General features: G+C 36.7%; 1 protein-coding gene across 5 annotated transcripts in view; it reads right to left on the bottom strand.

Annotated features, from left to right (window-relative positions):
- The window catches only part of STAG2 (STAG2 cohesin complex component), a 154,731-nt gene that overhangs the window by 29,098 nt on the left and 105,375 nt on the right, over positions 1–20,258 (bottom strand). For all 5 annotated transcript variants that reach the window (XM_066248616.1, XM_066248617.1, XM_066248619.1 and 2 more), the window contains exons 13-25: positions 18,534–18,641; positions 16,619–16,730; positions 15,905–16,022; positions 15,371–15,474; positions 14,404–14,496; positions 14,193–14,282; positions 13,460–13,663; positions 10,259–10,329; positions 9,295–9,382; positions 9,118–9,198; positions 6,677–6,769; positions 3,528–3,702; positions 792–931 (exon numbers count right to left, since the gene is read on the bottom strand). In XM_066248616.1, coding sequence (XP_066104713.1) covers positions 792–931; positions 3,528–3,702; positions 6,677–6,769; positions 9,118–9,198; positions 9,295–9,382; positions 10,259–10,329; positions 13,460–13,663; positions 14,193–14,282; positions 14,404–14,496; positions 15,371–15,474; positions 15,905–16,022; positions 16,619–16,730; positions 18,534–18,641 — 1,477 coding nt within the window. The remainder of the gene's footprint in view (positions 1–791; positions 932–3,527; positions 3,703–6,676; positions 6,770–9,117; positions 9,199–9,294; positions 9,383–10,258; positions 10,330–13,459; positions 13,664–14,192; positions 14,283–14,403; positions 14,497–15,370; positions 15,475–15,904; positions 16,023–16,618; positions 16,731–18,533; positions 18,642–20,258) is intronic.

Consider the following 20,258-nt stretch of genomic DNA (forward strand, 5'->3'; position numbering starts at 1 on the left):
GCTTGTCCAGCTTGAGCATGTGGTAAGCCAACTTGAAGCCCAAGGTCACTGGCTCGGCTGGAGCCCCCCGCCCCAGGCACATATGAGAAGCAATCAATGAACAACTAAAGTGCTTCAACTACAAGTTGATGCTTCTCATCTCTCTCCTTCCTAGTATGTCTGTCTCTAAATAAATAAATACATACATTTATAATTAGATTTTACTTGAGAAATGAGTGAAGAAAAACACTTACCATATGTAGTCATATTTCATTAGTACAATTAATATCTTTTCCTACTACCAATTAAAAATTAGAAAATTTCATGTGAATTTATGAAAATTGTGTATAACCTACTTTGAGTCAAATCAGAATCTGAGACCCTAAAGAACCAATGAAGAAAGGCACACACAAAAAGCACTGAGTTATTCAAGACCACAAGCTGCATAGTCACCAAGCCAAAACTGTAACATCTAGGTCTCCTGACTGCTAAAACAAGACCTGTTAATGCTCCATCAAGCAGGGAAGGATACCCATCTTATGTTTCTAACAGTAACAATTCACATAAGACACTTAAGTTGTCTTAGATTCCAAATGAAAATGAACTCAATAAACCTAAAATGTCCATTATAATGGAGTACAGATAAGAGAAAATGCTACTGTAAATGTTAAATATTTTAAAAGAGATTTCTTTTATACTAGGAAAGGGATTTACAATTTTAAAAAAGTCAACGACAACCAAGCATAAAAGCCAATTTTACATTGTCTTTTAAACATTATAAAAATGTCTTGTATTCATTTTTCCAACCTTACCTTCATATACTGCTTGAAGATATCTGCAGCTGTATTCATCTCCACGACAGTGTATACAATCAGCTTACAAAATGCAGCAAGTAAATTTCTCCTCTTGTGCAGAGCTTCAATTTTACTGGCTTCATCCTCCTGCTGACCATCTGGGGGAAGAGTTCCAAACATTAAACCATCTGTATTTCAATTCAAGTACATATATACATATATCTTTCTCACTAAAAAAATACATTTATTTTGGAGAACTTAAAAAAAATAAAAAAGAACATTTAAATGCAATTAAAATTATCACTTTCAGTATTTTAGTGAATAACCAGCCCATCCATTTCAATAAACAAAATTTTTGTGAAGTAAAAGAAATAGAAGGCTACCTCACTTTCAGTATCTTAGTGAATGACCAGTCCATTCATTTCAATAAACAAAATTTTTGTGAAGTAAAAGAAATAGAAGGCTACCTGGTGCACATGAACAGGAACAGGAACAGGTGGGGTGAGTCGGAGGAACTGATGTTTAGTTAAACCAGGCTAGACTTAGTCTAACACATTCATCTACTTTCCTAATAGGATAGGTTCTACCTATTTAATGTCTACCTATTCAATGTCTCTGGATTAAGGCCCTTTGTTACCTGAGGGTCACCAACCTCAGAAATTATATTTGCTCTGATGTGAGATCTTGACATTCAGTTATCAAGAGGACAGACAACAGCCTCCATGAACTGTCAGAGGGTTGTTTCTAATTTTTTGATGCTGAAAATAAAATTATGATGAAGCCTCTTACATAAAAAGCTATGTAAGGAATTTTCCTCTGGACAAATTTTACAAATGAAATTACTTACAATATATATATTGATTTACATTTCTTTGGTCATCAGTGAAGTTTTTCTTATGTTTATTTAGCCATTTCTATTTCCTCTTTTGTGAACAGGAGGTGCATATCCTGTTAGGTCTTCAATGTCAGGTTCTCAATGTTATACATACACACACACATTTTCTTTTGAGAGAAACAGAGGCGCAAGGGAAAGAGGTGAGAAGTATCAATTCATAGTAGTTGCGGCACCTTAGTTGTTCACTGAATGCTTCTCCTAAGTGCCTTGAACAGGGGGATCCAGCTGAGCCAGTGAGCCTTTCCTGAAGCCAACAGCCCTTGGGGTTCAAGCCAGATTTTATGGGATCATGTCGATGATCCCACACTCAAGCCAATCATGTCGGCAACCTCAGGATTTTGAACCTGGGACCTTAGCATCCCAGGTCAATTCTCTATCCACTGTGCCACCACCAGTCAAGCTAAAAAAAATTTTGTGTGTGTGAAATAAGAATCCTCTTTTAAACAACTATTTATTTTACCTTGTCTCTGATAATCCTTGATAACTGCTCTAATAAGTTAAAACTAAATTTTGAGAATAGGAAAATAAAACAGACCCTCAGAAAAAGTGTTATTAAAGTGCACATTTCAGAATGACAAAACATTTGCTAAGAAACAACAGTTTACTCTGCAAAATTACAATGAATATATAAGCTAGCTTTTACTAATGATGATGCTGTGGTTGTGACAGATTTCTATACAACATTGTTAAGTACTACTCTCTGGAACTAGAGATATATAGACTTTTCTCCGTAGACACTGGATTACTGAGATATTAAGAATTTTGAACCCTGTCTAGAATTACATATATTTATTCAGACACTAATTTACACTGATGTGTCAGTTTATATATGGATATATATATTGATGTTATAGTGTCCTTCAAGGATATCTTCAATTTGAAAACCCAGAAACAAAAAGGTGAAGGGACAGAGAAGCACAAGTTGGCAGTTAAAGCACAGGGAATACAGTCAATATTGTAATAACTATGTATGTTGACAGGCGGCTACTGGAGGTATTGGGAAAACACTTTCTAAAGTATATGTCTGTGCAGCCACTATGTTATATACCTGAAACTAATAAGAAACCATATATGTAAACTGTAATTGAAAAAATAAAAATGTAAAAACAAATAAATAATATTTCACACAAACACAGACAAAATAAAGGGCATTAAAATACATTAATGCCCATTAATAATAAAGTATCACCAAGCATTTAGAGAAAAAAAAACACATAAAGAAGCCACCAAATACTATTTGGTTTTGCATGACCTTTGTTTGCCTTAAGCAAGAAACTGTGTATACAATTAGGGTATCAAGAGTAACTTAACTCTAGGCAAAGCTAGATCCTTTGAACTTGTAGACTTTTACAGAATAGTTTCAAACATTTCTAATATGGATAAATTATACAGATTAATACCCTCACTAAAATATAAAAACTTATTTAATAAAAGTCTACAACAAAAATATCACTTAAAGAAACACTTCATTCCGATCAAACTACCTGTACACTAGTATGACCACTGATTAGAGAGAAGGGAGAATAAATTTCCTTGAGTACCTATATGCCCAGGCACTGTACTGAGCACTTTGACCAGTTTAATTAGCTCATATATTCTGTGAAACAGCTAATTATAAATGACAAAAACAGGCTCAGGCTAGTAGGAAGCAAAGATCTGATTCTGAAGTGTATGCTCTGTGACAGCACGCTGCCTTTGAATGTGACAGGAGATGAACACAAATACGCTGGAAGATCTACCTGTTTCCTGTTTGGGGAATTAAATAGCAAGTAGTAGTGCAGCACTTTACACATCGTTGCAACTGAAATTTTATTTACAGTAGATATACATATTTAACAAACAGCTGGAAGTAAAATCACCTGCACTGTTATTATCATCGTCCTGTTCAATGAAGACGTGATCCAGAATAAAGCTGAGCAGCTCAGACTGCAATGAAGAATCAGGGCTGTAAACTAATGGCTCTAACATGTCACGGCCTCCTGACATAATCTGATGGCTGAAGATCATCAAAATATCACATAGGATAGTGAAGGCCTATTTAAAAAAAAAAGACGATAGGATATAAATCAAGGTTTCTCATCAACTGCCACAAGTAACTTACACATTTCATACAGAAATACAATCTAAATTTCTGTATTTGAAATTCTGAGGAAAAAATCAATATATAGTATTTTCCTAAGATTTTGAAACCCGAGCAGTGTAATTTCTGTAATAATGACTACTAATATTTACATCATGCCTTACTAACTGCAAGATAATTTCACAAAAAGTTTTTTTTGTTGTTTTTTTTTTAGCAACTTAAAATAACTTGTGTAACATGCTAACAATACCAAAACATGCAGTCAGGACTCAACCTCAGGTTTCCAGACCTCAAATTCTATACTCTATAGTAGTAGTTTTCAACCGTTTTACGCTTGGGGACAGGTGAAAATAGAAATATTTCAGGGACCGCTAAGGCAGAAATCACCCTGAGAAAAAGCTAATTCGACTAAGATAATAGGGTCTATAATGTTCCTACAATAGCAGGTAGTTAACTCTTTTGCGGACAGAAAATTTCTCACGGACTGGTGGTTGAAAAACACTGTTCTATATTATAAATTATTTTGTAGTATATATTCTCAAATATGAAATAATGCATTAACTTGGTATCATTCTTTTCTTCTATGGAAGGGAAACTTGATGCCAAGAAGATGAATAGCTCATAGAAGATCTTAGAAGAGAGATCACAAACTCTCTAGTACTTCTTAAGCACTCTCATTATTAATATATGTGGTGCTTAGGCAGAAAAAAACAAGCAGGTATGGGCCTGCTTACCAGTCATCAGGCAAACCTCACAGCATAATAAACTTACAGTTGAAGTTATATTTTAAGGAGCTTAACAAAACTATACAGTCAGAAGGTAACTAGAAAAAGTTATCTGTTTGGAAGGGTTAATGAAAACAGAATTTTGGTGTCACAAGTCAACAGAAAATTACATTTAAAGAAAGAATGCTAGAAATGCAGATTATAAAATGCAGAGCAGATCTTAATACTAGTTTTACCTTTTGGGAAATAACCACATTTATTTTCTTTCTCTTTATGATTTTCCCTCTTCTTTAAGTCTCTTCTCCTTATTTTACTACTACAGTTATAGTTTGATATGATTTACAAAAACTTTTGCAACATACATAGTAATGACACAACGTGATAAATACGGTGATGTTAATTAGGTGAGCTGGCAGGCCAAGCGAGCTGATCAGGACACAGCCCAGAAGCTTGTTAGGAAGACTGCACACAAGCTATTTAATGACTAAATCCTCTCCTAAGACTTGAACAAATTATATAAACAATTATGTGTCAACACTGTAGAAAAAGAATCAGGAATATTAAGCTGAATAACTTGATGGCATATGAAAATATATCAAGTAATATTTTGTGTACTGAGTTTGGATCAGTGCATATTTCATTAAAATCCTATTTTAAGAGTTTAGCTCTAAACTCAATTTACTACCCTCAGAAATTTTGTTCCTTTCACCTGAATTATACAGATGAAAATTAAATTCCCAAATACTTTATTATTCCTGCAGTACAAAACTATATACTTAAAACTGGAAAGAACTCAGTAATGCAATAATTGTGGCAATAAACCTTTTTTTTTCCATTTTAGAGAGAAACAGAGAGACAGACATTCACTGATTTGTTGTTCCATTTATATGTACATTTACTGGTTGAGTCTTGTATGTGCCTGAAAAGGGATGGAACCTGTATCCTTGGCACATCTGGATGGTATTCCAACCAACAGAGCTACCTGGCCAAGGACTGTGGCAACATACTTTATACTTTTACAAGAAAATAAAAAATCCAGTAAACGGATTTGTCTATGTAGTATATTCTAATTTATTTGTGACCAAGCATGCATACATGGGAGGAATAACAGGGAGTTGGGAAAAAGAAAAAAAATGAGACCAACAGTTTAGTCTCAAATGTAAAGTTTTAGCTATAACAATCCAAATGTGTTTCTTTAATACTAGTTTTCGTTTTTTTAAGTGAAATAAAGTGTCAAACAAAAGGAATGACTGACTTGGTAGGTTTGTAGTTGGAACACTTATATTTAAACAACTATCTTGGTAGCTTTAAGAAGCAACTACAACAAACAGTACCCAATATAACACAAGCTAAAATAGCACTTACAATGACTAATGGATCTCTAACCCAATATACAAAGGCTAAGCAAGATGAAATGGTCATACCTTGAAATCATCATAAACATTTTAACTGTATAATTATTATTTCTTATTAAATGATTATAAAAGCTTTGTGCAGTGGCAGCATCATAGCCAATGTGATTTATGCGAGGCATGATTATTGTAATTAAATGATTATAAAAACATCTATCTCATAAAGGCGTTTAAAAAGCATGTGCCGAAAAAGATTAATCCTCTATCAGGGAAGCAGAGCTAAGTAAGCTCTTAGTCCCACGATCAGAATTTATTTTATAAGTGGGAAAACTATCTATGGCACCAGGAAGCAATATAGATACAAAATGAGTGAAGTTGGCAGTATTAGAATGAGCGTATACGGGGTAAGAAGGTAATACTTTGAAGGCAGGGAAGTGACTGACTGAAATAGTCCACATAAGAAAAAATAACGTACACAATCAGGACAGTCAGGAATGTCAAAATCTGATAATATTCTCAGAGATGAGAAATCTGTATGGACCTTTCCTTCCTGAGGCATACTTGTTATACTTGTTGCTTTCAGGAATAACACTTGTGATTTCATATATTTCATTTGATATATGGGTCTGTGTACCAAGTCTCATAAAAAAATGATAACACAGAATAACTACAATGAGGGGAACCTATAATGCAATTTATAAACTCTATATGAAAGTAATATATTAATCCATTTTTTGAGCATGGTATAAATGGATGGACAGAAGTTATTTGTATTTTGATCAATTTTCTATGTTAGTTCAGGTATTTATTAACATTGCTTAAAAGGTTTGCTATCTATAATAATTACTAACCTGCTCCTTAACAGTAGTATTCACGTTGGTCAGGTAATGCTGACATATCTGACAGAATACCCTCATCTGTTTCTTTAAACGCAGCAAGTCGTCCTTTAAAAAAATTCACATTTAAAAATACTGTATTAAAAACTCACTATTTAAGATATTTTAAATTATATAAACATTATCATACATTTAAATATATTCACTCTGCTTGTAATTTAAATTTAAATTCTTCTTTAGGATTTATCAGGAAGGAAAACAAAAACAAATGATACCATTTTTTCTTAAAGATCGCAACAAATTGCAGTCTTAAAAATGTCAGGTACATTAATGGATAACATCTGAAGTGGTCTGGGTCTCTCAGAATAAGAAAACTTATCTGACTCTATAGGTGGCTATCTTTAATAAATCCATTAACTCAAAATGCTTAAAGAGTCAAGATTTATATTCCAACCTCACTTTGTAATTTGAAGGGTGGCCAACTTATGAATGGGAGAAACTAATTTTTAAAAACTACACCTTTCATTTCTCACTTAAAGGATACTAATTGTACTTTTTAAAAACATTTAAAAAATCAGCTTTGTGGTATTACACCAATTAAAAAAATACAAATGTTTCAAACTCGCATATTAAAAACTGAAACTGTTTCTTGCATTTTCTCTATTTCTAAATATTTATCGGTTAAGTTAAAACAGAAAACCACTCTATAAAGATCATATACACTAGTTTATTTAAGGCATCACCTTTGACCTATTTTCTGGTACTGAATGCTAAAAATGATAGAACAGCAGTGCATATTTGTTATATGTAACGGACTAGTTCAATATAAATTGGTCTCATTTGAACACTGATTTGAGGAAAACTCAACCAATCTTCTGCATAAACAATTCTGTATTCAATTAATTCATTTTACCCTTTTCCCTAATAAAAGGATTAACTTTTTCCCCATTTTAATTTTTAACCTAGTACTTTCAACTTAGATGAACAGTAATATTTTCTAATATGGTCAATGTTTCCACTATAAGTTTGGTTATTCTTGAGTGTTTGACAAAAAGTAATCTATTTTAACAACAAACTTCTAAGCATTTAAAATTTGGGTTTTTTTATGCAAAAGAAATGTATTATCAAGAGAATTCCTGGGAGCATCTTTCTATTTTCTAGAGGGGATGCTGTCCGATTCATGAACTGTTGAATAAAGCCAATTAGATCTTTAAAGAGCGAGGAGAGGGAGGAAGAAAGGAAGAGAGAGAAGGAAAAGAAGGGAGACAGATCTTTTATGAGGAAAATACCTAAAAAACTAATTCTATAATGTCCAGATATTAATATTTATAAAAATTGCACAAATAATATTTAAGGCAACATCTACTATAAATATGGTGTTTCAGGCTTACAATTTTCAAATGGAAAAGGCAGTCCTGTTTAGTTCAATCAATAAAGAACAGATCAAGGATTACCATTACAGATAAAATTCTGAAAGCTCTAAGACATGGTAGCTAGAATATTACAGTCGATCAGAAAGTGATTTATCAATTCAAAACATCAGCAGAGAAATTTTGAGTATGAACAAAGTGATCGCAAAAACAATTCCAAGGCAACTTGTATATCATCAATTTATATAATCCAACAGATGCATGTGCTTGACTCCAAGGCTCTTGGTCATTTACAAAATCTCTATTTCTATCATATACTAAATACTTTTGAGAATATGAAAATCCTTAAATTGTGCCACCCTCAACTGTGAACAGTTTTTCAATATTAAATCACACCCCCAAGTAAAACATGTTTTCAATCAATGTATATGAAAACCAGTGGTTTTTCAACCACCTGTCCATGGACTGGCTTCTATAATTTTCATACATCAAGGTAGTCAACTCTTTTGCAGACCTACACTGGTCCATGGACCAGTGACTGAAAACCAGTGCATCAAACTACAAACACAACTACTTTTTTTTTGTATTTTTCTGAAGTGAGAAGAAGGGAGGCAGAGAGACAAACTTCAGCAAGCACACAGCCAGGAGCCACCCGGCATGCCCACTAGGGGGCGATACTCTGCCCCTCTGGGGTGTTGCTCCCTTGCAACAGGAGCCATTCTAGTGCCTGAGGCGGAGGCCATGGAATCATCCTCTGCACCTGGGGCCAACTTTGCTCTAATGGAGCCTTTGCTGCAGGAGGGGAAGAGAGAGACAGAGAGGAGAGGGGGAAGGAGAGAGAAGCAGATAGGCGCTTCCCCTTTGTGTCCTGGCCGGGAATCAAACCCAGAACCTCCACATGCTGGGACGATGCTCCACCACTGAACCAACCAGCCAGGGCTCTTTAAAAAGTACATATGCCTAAACAGTAAGTCAGAAGTAAGCAAGACTTTTTTAAAAAATAAACTGGTCCTATTAGAGATGTATGTCTGCTGAAAACAATTAATGATATTAATCTCATAGAACCTCCACTAAACTGCCACAAACCTTTGTAGAGCTGCTTTCAGTTATCTTTGCAAGCTGCCAAAGGATTACATAGTGAGTACATTGCAGGGCATGAATAACAATCTGTAAAAAGAGCCAAGAAAATACAGTTAAAATTAAAAGTCACAAGCCTTCCTTGTCAAAGTTAAGTATGGAAATTGTAAAGAAAAAGAAAAAAACCTGCTCAGGCATGTCTCCATTTTCAATTCCGGTTTTCAATAGTTTGTAATTACAAGCAAATAAATCCCACTTTGAAAGGTCATGGGCACTGTAAAAAATAATTAAATTATATTAAAAAGTTTAATCACATCTGTCTTGGACTTAATGTTAACAGAATGCTGTTAAAATATAGTAACCTTATTTTTAAAGTAAGAGGAGAGGAGAAAGAGACAGATTCCCACATGCACTCTGATCAGAAAACATTCGGCAACCCCCGTCAGGGCCGATGCTCGGCTCAAACGAGCTATCTTCAACACCCAAGGCCAACTCTCGAACTAATCAAGCCACTGACTGTAAGAGGGTAAGAGAGAAAGAGGGGTAGAAGGAGGGGAAGAGAAGCAAATGGTTGCTTCTATGTGTGCCCTGACTGGGGATCGAACTCGTACACAAGGGCAACACTCTATCCACTGAGCAAACCGGCCAGGGCCAAAGTAAACGTTTTAACATGCATCACAACAAAAGAAATGGGTATTTTTAAAAAAGCATGTTTTTCAGTGATTATCCAATTCAAAACGTGACTCTAGCAAATACTCTCCCCCCTTCTAAAACACAAGAAACCTAGCAAAGAATCTGAGAAGATTGTAACCTCAAAACATGCAAGTTGGTTTTGCTAGCTTTTTTATTTTATTTTATTTACTGATTATAGGGAGGGAAGGAGAGAGAGACAGAGACAGAGAGAGAGAGAGACAGACAGACAGACAGACAGGAACATTGCTAACTTCCTGTATATGCCCTAATTGGGGATCAAACTGGCAACCTCTGCAGCTTCTGTGCTTTTGAGACAAAGCTTAAACCAACCTAACTAGTTTCACTACAGTTTTAAGAAATTAAAAACCGGGGGTGGGGAGTGATGTATTTGGTGGGAAACTTGAATCTATGTAAACACAAATTAAAATCACAAATAAAAAAAAAATCAGAAACTTACTTATGAAAAGCAGTGATTCTCTTCAATGTTGACAATACCTGGTATGCATCATCTTCATCAGGTTCTTCACCCTATGAATATTAATTATATGATATTAAACATTAGTAACCATCAAATGAATCTTTAGAGGCTATCATATTGGAGATACTACCCTTCAAAAGAAAAAACAACCTGATAAAAACCATATATTAACTGTGTCATTCAATATCTAAACCTGGCCAACTTTAAAAGAATATTGCTGGAGTAATGAGTTCACACAGTTGTTAGGACATTCTCCCTTTTTCTTTAAGTAACCTTACTCCAAAATAAGAAGATATCTGCTCTTTTACAATAACAAATATATTAGGACAATAAAAAATTTATATTAGACTCTGGCCAGTTGGCTCAGTGGTAGAGTGTCGGCCCAGCATGTGGAAGTCCAGGTTTCAATTCCCCAATCAGGGCACACAGGAGAAATGCCCATCTGCTTCTCCACTCCTCCCCCCCTCCTTCCTCTCTGTCTCTCTCATCCCCTCCCACAGCCAAGGCTACATTGGAGCAAGATTGGCCCAGGCACTGAGGACGGCTCCATGACCTCGCTTCAGGCACTACAATGGATCCAGCCACAATGAAGCAACAACCCAGATGGGCAGAGCATTGCCCCCTGGTGGGCATGCCGGGTGGATCCTGGTCGGGTGCATGTGGGAGTCTGCCTGACTGCCTCCTTGCTTCCTCTAACTTCGGAAAAATATAAAAGGAAAAAAAAAATTAGAGCCTGACCAGGTGGTGGCACAGTAGATAGACAATTGTACTGAAACCTGGAGGAACCAGGTTCAAGATCCCGAGGTCACTAGCTTCAACGTGGGATCATCTGGTTTGAGTAAAGCTCACCAGCTTGAGCCCAAGGTTGCTGGCTTAAGCAAAGGGTCACTCACTCTGCTGTAGCCCCCTGGGTCAAGGCACATATGAGAAAGCAATCAATGATCAACTAAGGTGCTGCAACGAAGAATTCATGCTTTTCATCTCTCCCCCTTACTGTCTGTCTGTCCCTCTCTCTGATTCTGTCTCTATGACACAGAAAAAAAAGAAAAATACACTAGAGAACAAGAGATCATAAAAATAACACCTAAAGGACAAGTAAGGACTAGACATCCTAGTCTTTAATTTTAGGTAACTCAAGTAATTAAAAAATTTTATGTCATAATACATAAAACTTTCAAAGTTTATTAACTGCTACCAACTTATCTATCGAACCCCTGGCTCTGTACATGGACAAAAGTATGGTGGTTGTCAGAAGGAGAGGGGGCCCTGGCCGGTTGGCTCAGTGGTAGAGCGTCGGCCTGGTGTGCAGAAGTCCCGGGTTGGATTCCCGGCCAGGGCACACAGGAGAAGCGCCCATCTGCTTCTCCACCCCTCCCCCTCTCCTTCCTCTCTGTCTCTCTCTTCCCCTCCCACAGCGAGGCTCCATTGGAGCAAAGATGGCCCGGGCAGTGGGGATGGCCCCTTGGCCTCTGCCCCAGGCGCTAGAGTGGCTCTGGTCGTGACAGAGCGACACCCCGGAGGGGCAGAGCATCGCCCCCTGGTGGGCGTGCCGGGTGGATCCCGGTTGTGCGCATGCGGGAGTCTGTCTGACTGTCTCTCTCCATTTCCAGCTTCAGAAAAATACAAAAAGGAGGAGAGGGGTGGGGGAGTCGTGGCGGGTAAGAGAACCAAACATACAGTGACAGAAGCTGGTTTGACTCTGGGTGATGAGCTGACAATACAATGTATAGAGCAAGCGCCATGCAGATGTTCCCCACAAAACCTGTGAGATCCTAGGGATCAATGTCACCCCATTAAATTTAAGTTTCTTCAAACAAGCAAACCCTTTATCTCTCTAAAACTCCTTAGTTTTCTTTAAACTTTAATTTTTCTACAAAGTAATAAAAATTAATAAAAAGTTGTTTGTTTTTAAGTTAACTTGTCCTAATCACAATCATATCCAGACAAGAGTAGATCCTTTAAAATTTTTAAATAAGAATGTGATCATTGAACATCAACATATTTGCACAAGCTGCCAATTAAGAAAAACTTAGTAAGCATGGAATATGTGACACACAACAAAAGAAAGATGAAAAAGTTAATTCTTAAACAAGAAACCTGAAAATTACAAAGTCCATGTTTTTTGCAGCATTAATGACAGCGATATGGAGATGTGCACCTGAAACCTGTCTGATACCTTGTCATTTGAGAAGTGTAAGTTTTTATTTATGCAAACCAAGAAGACTGTTAAATATATTTCCAGAAATGATAAAAATTACAATAAAATACAAGTGTATTTGAGTGCCACACTTTAAGCCTCTTTGGAAATACAACAGAAAAACATCTAAAACACAAAAATCAACACTGGCTGTAATAGCAATTTCTCAAGGCTTTAAAGTATCAAAGACCATGCACTTAAAAACCACCTTTCTTTTTGAGACTACATGATTTAGAGACTAGCTCTACTGTCCTGGTCATCATGCCTAACGATTTCAATTCCTTCAATGCCTTACTCAACTAAACCCTGGTAACTTACCAGATCATTTATTTATTTATTTATTTATTTATTTATTTATTTATTTATTGTATTTTTCTGAAGCTGGAAACGAGGAGACAGTCAGACAGACTCCCACATGTGCCCGACCGGGATCCACCCGGCACGCCCACCAGGGGCCACGCTCTGCCCACCAGGGGGCGATGCTCTGCCCCTCTGGGGCGTAGCTCTGCTACGACCAGAGCCACTCTAGCTCCTGGGGTAGAGGCCAAGGAGCCATCCATCCCCAGCGCCCGGGCCATCTCCGCTCCAATGGAGCCTTGGGCTGCAGGAGGGGAAGAGAGAGACAGAGAGGAAGGAGGGGGGTGGAGAAGCAAATGGGCATGTCTCCCATGTGCCCCGGCCGGGAATTGAACCCGGGTCCCCCCCACGCCAGGCCAACGCTCCACCACTGAGCCAACCGGCCAGGGCTCATTTCTTTTTTAAATAAAATGTTAGTTTTGCATTCATTCACCTTCCTCAACTCAAACTTTTACCACCTTTCTATATATGTTGGTGGAAGAATAATAGTATCATGATGAAGTCAAAGAACAAAAAATATTTGAACGTCTTTTCAACATACTTGCGAGGGACCATCACCAGGACTAGTGGCTAAATTCAGTTACTGAATAAAGGGGCCCAACTGACAATATATTTGTAATACATACCTCTTGCAGAAAATCTTCAAGAAGTCGGTTAAATTTATCTGCCAACTCATCGATCAGTTGACTTCTTGAAATATCCACTCTGTTGAAGATTGTAAACTCTTCGTTACAGAGTGCATGGTAAGTTTTAGAACATGCTTCCAAAACATCTGTATCTGTGTGCTTCTCTACAATATTCCGGATCTGTCGTAATAAGGCATCCAAATGCTGCAAAATCAAAGTGGTTTTTCTTTCCATGAAAACTAAAGTGAAAAGCTTAAAATAAAGTAATTCTACAACGAGGACATGCACTTTAAGGTGTTTTTCTAGTCATGGTAAACAAATACACTGACCTACCCATATTGATTTCCTTAACATTAATAGGAATACCACCCACTGCATAGGGCTTCGGTGAGAATTTTGATCGTAGAAACAGCAATGAATATTAGCTGCTTTCTTTTGTAATTCTGTAGTTGCCATCATCCTATTACCCAACCCCAATATCCATATATGATCAGTGGCAGTCACATAACAGCTAGGAATGCGAGTGTGCTGGTAATATATGAATCAAAGGGAAGCCTCGTTAGTGCCATACTCTAAATCCAACTTACTAAAATACAGAAGACATGTAAAGTATGTTTACTTTACCATCAGAAGTTACAAACACAGACTTTAAAAGTATTTTAAAATAATATGATGAGATGAATCAACCTAGTAACTCTTCATGGTTTATTTTCAAACACAGAAAACAGCATACCTTTTCTAATCGTCCAGTGGTATATATTTCCAAATCAAAGTACTGAGGCAACTGCAACAAGTTAGTCACCTTTTCTGCATCTATAGAGTACTTTGAAATTAAAAGAGTCAAAAACACAATAATGGTAAGTAAGCATGATAAAATTCTGTGTAACATTTCCAAACAAAACCTGTTGTTTCTTAGTAAAATTCTGATATTCACACAAACTTACTTTAGCTAATAACTGAGGAAGGGCCACAGCAAAAAGCTCAGTGATTTTTGTCCTGTCATCCAACTGGGTCTTCTTTTCCTTCGCTGTCAGCACCTAAAGTAATACAATATTTAAAAATACTTATTAAGCCACTGATAGTGTTCAGTGCTCAAGTTTAAGATGTACAAAATAAATAATAAAACTACATCTTAGGTGATGGATACAAAAATTTCTACTATAAAACCTGAAACCCAAAAGTGACCAGGAGAATAACTTATACGATATAAGAAAAACAAAAACAAGAACAAAAAAAACTTTGAATATTTCTAGATGGGAAATCAATACTCAATTAGACTAATCAAGAAGCAACAATTAGTAACAGGAGATATAGTTTAGGAGCTTATATAATAATGGCACTGAATAGCATTTCAGCCTACTCTAAGCTGTAGGCCATGATCCATGGGTTCTGAATTTAACATAATAAGTTGCTACCAGCAATTAAAAAATAAAGAAAACAAACAAAAACCATAGAATGTATCATATACCTTAAGTTCAAAGAGAAAAAAAGAATGAAAATATATGGAATTGTTGGTCTACAATGCAAATATATGTGAACTTTGCAATAATGCATTAAAATCTAATCCAAGGAAATAGGAATTTCCTCAGTTAAATTAATTTATTAAAAGTAAATCTAAAAATAAACCAGAACAGGCAAATGCACCACTCTATAATGGCAAACACTAGATTCAGTCTTAAAGGTAAGAACTGTAAACACTGTAATCTCTGTAGTAAGTAACAAAGTATCTTATGGAAGAAATTTCCAAAATTGTTAATGCTTTAAACTTTACTTCTAACATTTATGTACAAGTAAAGATCCCCTGGAAAAAGAAAAGGTTTCAAAAATTTGCTTCTATGGTTACAAATTACTTTATTATATATATTAAGAAAGAGAAACATAGTTGAGAATACTAAAAATATACTGGCATACCCTTTTTCCTGTCCCTCTACCCACAGGAGGGTGACATTCAGCTGCTTGTCTAATGGTACAAAGCATTATTTCAATCAGAGCACTCTCTTGTCTGTCTGTTAGTGCTGAAAAAGAAAATCAGAAAGACTTAATCCATTTCTTTTCCCTATATGCCATTTTTAATTATTATGTAACAGTTCCTTCTGCCTGGGATAGAATCTGACCTAACATATTAAAGAAAATTCCATTACTGTATCACAGAAAGGGAACAAAACAAAACAACAAGTTAAACCTTCCTAAACATTACAAATCTGTATGCCACTAATCCACAATTTGAGGAAAGAAAATATGAACACAGATTAAAAACAAAAAATCAAGAATGTTGATGGCAACTACATCTGTCTACATAGCATAATATTCATGTATATAAAAACAAGATTATTCACAAAGTAAGGTTTCCACTCAATTACTTTAACACTAAAACAAATGGAGTAAGTAAAATCTATTTTCAAAACTGGCTAGACAACAAAAATACCATAATTAAAACATCCTTACCTTCCTCTCCACTAACAGGCTCCTCCAGCAACAAGCTATTCATACATTCCCAGTCTTTCAGCAGCTCAGTAGCACAGTCCCACATGCTATCCACAAGGTATGCTGCATGCTCATGTAACTAAAATGAAAAAAGAGCAATGTGCTCTTAAACAAATAGCATACTAGCCTTAACGCAAAATAATGGAAACTCTGGGGACACCATGTACAAACTCAAACAGCAATCTCTTTTTTGAGGTCAGATGGAAGAAAGAACAGACAAGAAATTGCCTTAGCTTGCTGTGTATAAGTAAAGCTTGTTAGGCAGTATCATTAAACATTTCTTACAATAATCATTACCATGAAATTTATTTTTGAAAAGCTTATATGCACGCATGCATATTTAGAGCCTATTTGGAATCAATATTACATGACTTAATGACTCTCTATTATAAAATAAACGACAAATTTATTTTAACTGAATGGGAGCGATTATGGTTGCATAAAACAAAATACATATTTACTAATCAACTCAATATATAAGCAAATCATTTCTTTTCATTCTGAAGTTTAAATGGCCCTAGGGCTTCCCAAGTCATTGTACGAGGACAGCATTACTAAGATACCAAAACCTGTCAAAAACATTACAAATAAATATATACAGATGATCCTCCTGCATGAACATAGAAGGAGTATCCTTTAAAAAACTGGCATAAGTAGAAATGAACATCAACCAACCTCACTTTCCAGGAAGAAAAAAACTAATGTCTTAACAAGATTGGCATTTGGACCTTGCCGCCCCCTTCTCTTCATCATTCCATCTTCCTCTGGATCTCTACGACTGAAGAGCCTGTGAGCAATGCAGAATGTTTACTTTTAAAACAAAAAACAGTATCTCCTAATAAAGAAAGATGACTGGATTCCTTACTGAAGCACCGAACAAAGGAGTCGATGGGAGCTGGGTAGGTGTAATACTGTACAACGTGATACGCAGGTGAGTGACTGCAATTAACCTTTCTAGTACATTCAAAGCCCGTTTAACTTCAAGCTAATTGTACAGTTGGGGCAAAAGTAGGTTTCCACTTGTTCATAAAGATCACAATACATTAATAAATAATAATACAAGAATAAACTGAGTTTCACATACTCACAACTGCAAACCTACTTTTGCCCCACTGTGTACCAATTTGTAAATTTTTTATAAACCTTGCTGCATTTTATACAACCATTTCCTTTAATAAAAGTTTTACAATGACTAACTTGTACCAGTTATACATATAAATCTATGATAAATACTCTTCTCTTTAAACTGAAAATATGTTTGCCTTCTAACTTTCTTGTATAGTTATCCCAAAGCCTAGATTTAGTGACCTCTTTCTATGGACATTGCATTTGTTTTTCCTTATAAATAATTTTTTTTTAAAAAGGAAAAACAGAACTAACAATGAACAGCAATAAAGGGAAAACCATAGAGTTAATGTTTTGCATCATATACTCTTTTAAATAAATACTTCGCTGCTAAGTCAGGTAAATTTTTTTTGAAGTTGGAATCAGAGAAAAAAGGGAAAATTAGGATAAGGTCTTAGCATTGTGCTACACTTGGGTACCTGTTTAAACACATTCATTAAAAGATTTGGGTACAGGCCCTGTCCGGTTGGCTCAGTGGTAGAGTGTCGGCCTGGCGTGCAGGAGTCCCAGGTTCAATTCCCGGCCAGGGCACACAGGAGAGGCGCCCATCTGCTTCTCCACCCCTCCCCCCTCCTTCCTCTCTGTCTCTCTCTCTCTTTACCTCCCACAGCCAAGTCTCCATTGGAGCAAAGTTGGCCCAGGCGCTGAGGATGGCTCCATGGCCTCTGCCTCAAGCGCTAGAATGGCTCTGGTTGCAACAGAGCAATGCCCCAGATGGGCAGAGCATCGCCCCCTGGTGGGCATGCCGGGTGGATCCTGGTCGGGCGCATGCGGGAGTCTGTCTGACTGCCTCCCCATTTCCAATTTCAGGGAAAAAAATACAAAAAAAAAAAAAGATTTGGGTACATTTCCCCTTTAAAGAATTAACTTAGCCCTGGCCGGTTGGCTCAGCGGTAGAGCGTCGGCCTAGCGTGCGGAGGACCCGGGTTTGATTCCCGGCCAGGGCACACAGGAGAAGTACCCATTTGCTTCTCCACCCCTCCGCCGCGCTTTCCTCTCTGTCTCTGTCTTCCCCTCCCGCAGCCGAGGCTCCATTGGAGCAAAGATGGCCCGGGCGCTGAGGATGGCTCTGTGGCCTCTGCCTCAGGCGCTAGAGTGGCTCTGGTCGCAACATGGCGACGCCCAGGATGGGCAGAGCATCACCCCCTGGTGGGCGTGCCCGGTGGATCCCGGTAGGGCGCATGCTGGAGTATGTCTGACTGTCTCTCCCTGTTTCCAGCTTCAGAAAAATGAAAAATGAAAAAAAAAAATTTAAAAAAAAATAAACTCAAAAAAAAAAAAAAGAATTAACTTAAATCAAAGGAATTAAAGAAGGTAAGTCGAACCTTTTAAAGAAAATAGTAAATTTTACTTGTTTTGTATAATTTTTTAGAAAATAAGTTATATACATTTTAACATAAATTATAACACAAATTACTATCACAAAAGTATACTTTGAAAATAAATAACAGAAATATAAATTTACTTTTTGTAGAGAAATTCTCCAGCTGCTACTGCTACTGGCCGGTGAGCTGAATACACCAGATGATAGACATTTTCACAATCTTCCGCAGTAAGGACTTCTTCACTACTCCTAAAATGAAATAAGCAGTAGCAGTCTTTTTAGTAATGTCATCATTTTAAGCATAATGAGTATAAAAATCTATGTTCATACTTTCACTAACTTGTGCTAAGAAAAATTTAAAAGACACCAACTTTATTTATCATCTATCAGTAAAAGCTTGCCCTGTAAAAAGAGCTGAGTATTTTATTAACATCTAAACCAGGGGTTCCCAAACTTTTTACACAGGGGGTCAGTTCACTGTCCCTCAGACCGTTGGGAGGGCCGGACTATAAAAAATAAATAAACAAATCTCTATGCACATTGCACATATCTTATTTTAAAGTAAAAAAAAACAAAACGGGAACAAATACAATATTTAAAATAAAGAACAAGTAAATTTAAATCAACAAACTGACCAGTATTTCAATGGGAACTATGGGCCTGCTTTTGGCTAATGAGATGGTCAATGTGCTCCTCTCACTGACTACAAATGAAAGAGGTGCCCCTTCAGGAAGTGTGGCGGGGGGTCAGATAAATGGCCTCAGGGGGCTGCATGAGGCCCTCAGGCTGTACTTTGGGGACCCCTGATCTAGACTCAATGGGGGGGGGTAAAATTAGAGTCAATAATGAAAGTAAAGAATTGACCAGGCGGTGGCACAGTGGATAGAGCGTCGGACTGAGACTCAGATGACCCAGGATCAAAACCCAAGGTCGCCAGCTTGAGTGTGGGTTCATCCGGCTTGAGCATGGGCTCACCAGTTTGAGCGTGGGATCATAGACATGACCTCATGGTCACTGGCTTCAGTCCAAAAGTTGCTGGCTTGAAGCCCACGGTCACTGGCTTGAGCAAGGGGTCATTTGCTCTGCTGCAGCCCCCCACACACACACCTGGGGCCAAGGCACATGTGAGAAAGCAATCAATGAACTAAGGTGCTGCAACAAAGAATTGATGCTTTTCATCTCTCTCCCTTCCACCTGTCTGTCCCTCTCTCTGATTTTCTCTCTGTGTCACAATAAAAATAATAATAATGATAATGAAAGTAAAGATCTATATGGTGAAGATAGTAACAACATGACAAGGACGCTAAAAGAAAATGAAGAAAAAATAATATAAACTAATGTAGACAATAGTGCTGGCATGCTAAGAACGTAGTTAATAATCACAGGGAACACTGCATATATTTCATAGGAATCAAGGAAAAAGTACTGCATCATTAAAATATACTAACACCCCACTTTATCACACAGTGATGAAGAATATTTCATCATGTACGGAATACCATATGAAGCAATGGCAATGGATTTACTAATTAATTAAAATTTAGGTGCCAAAGACCTTATATGTTTTAGTCTACAGTGATAAGACAATCTAGGTTTTTACCATTATATGTAAATTAAGAATTATAGGATCACCTCAGACAAAAAAGCCTGAATATATTAGGTGGTTAGAGGCTCTCAGATCGGTTCGGTTTTTGTCGTATAAGGAAATGTTACTTCTTTTTGACAGACACAAAACCAAAACGTTAAAATTTGACTTTCAATAGCACTTTGATTTAAACTATTGTTTGTATAATACTGGGTTATTTTTGGAAAAACCACTTGTTTATAAGGAAAAAACATTTATTGAACCAAATCAGGTTACTCATT

The sequence above is a fragment of the Saccopteryx bilineata genome, chromosome X, assembly GCF_036850765.1.
Source record: "Saccopteryx bilineata isolate mSacBil1 chromosome X, mSacBil1_pri_phased_curated, whole genome shotgun sequence".
NCBI classification, from domain to species: Eukaryota; Metazoa; Chordata; class Mammalia; order Chiroptera; family Emballonuridae; genus Saccopteryx; species Saccopteryx bilineata.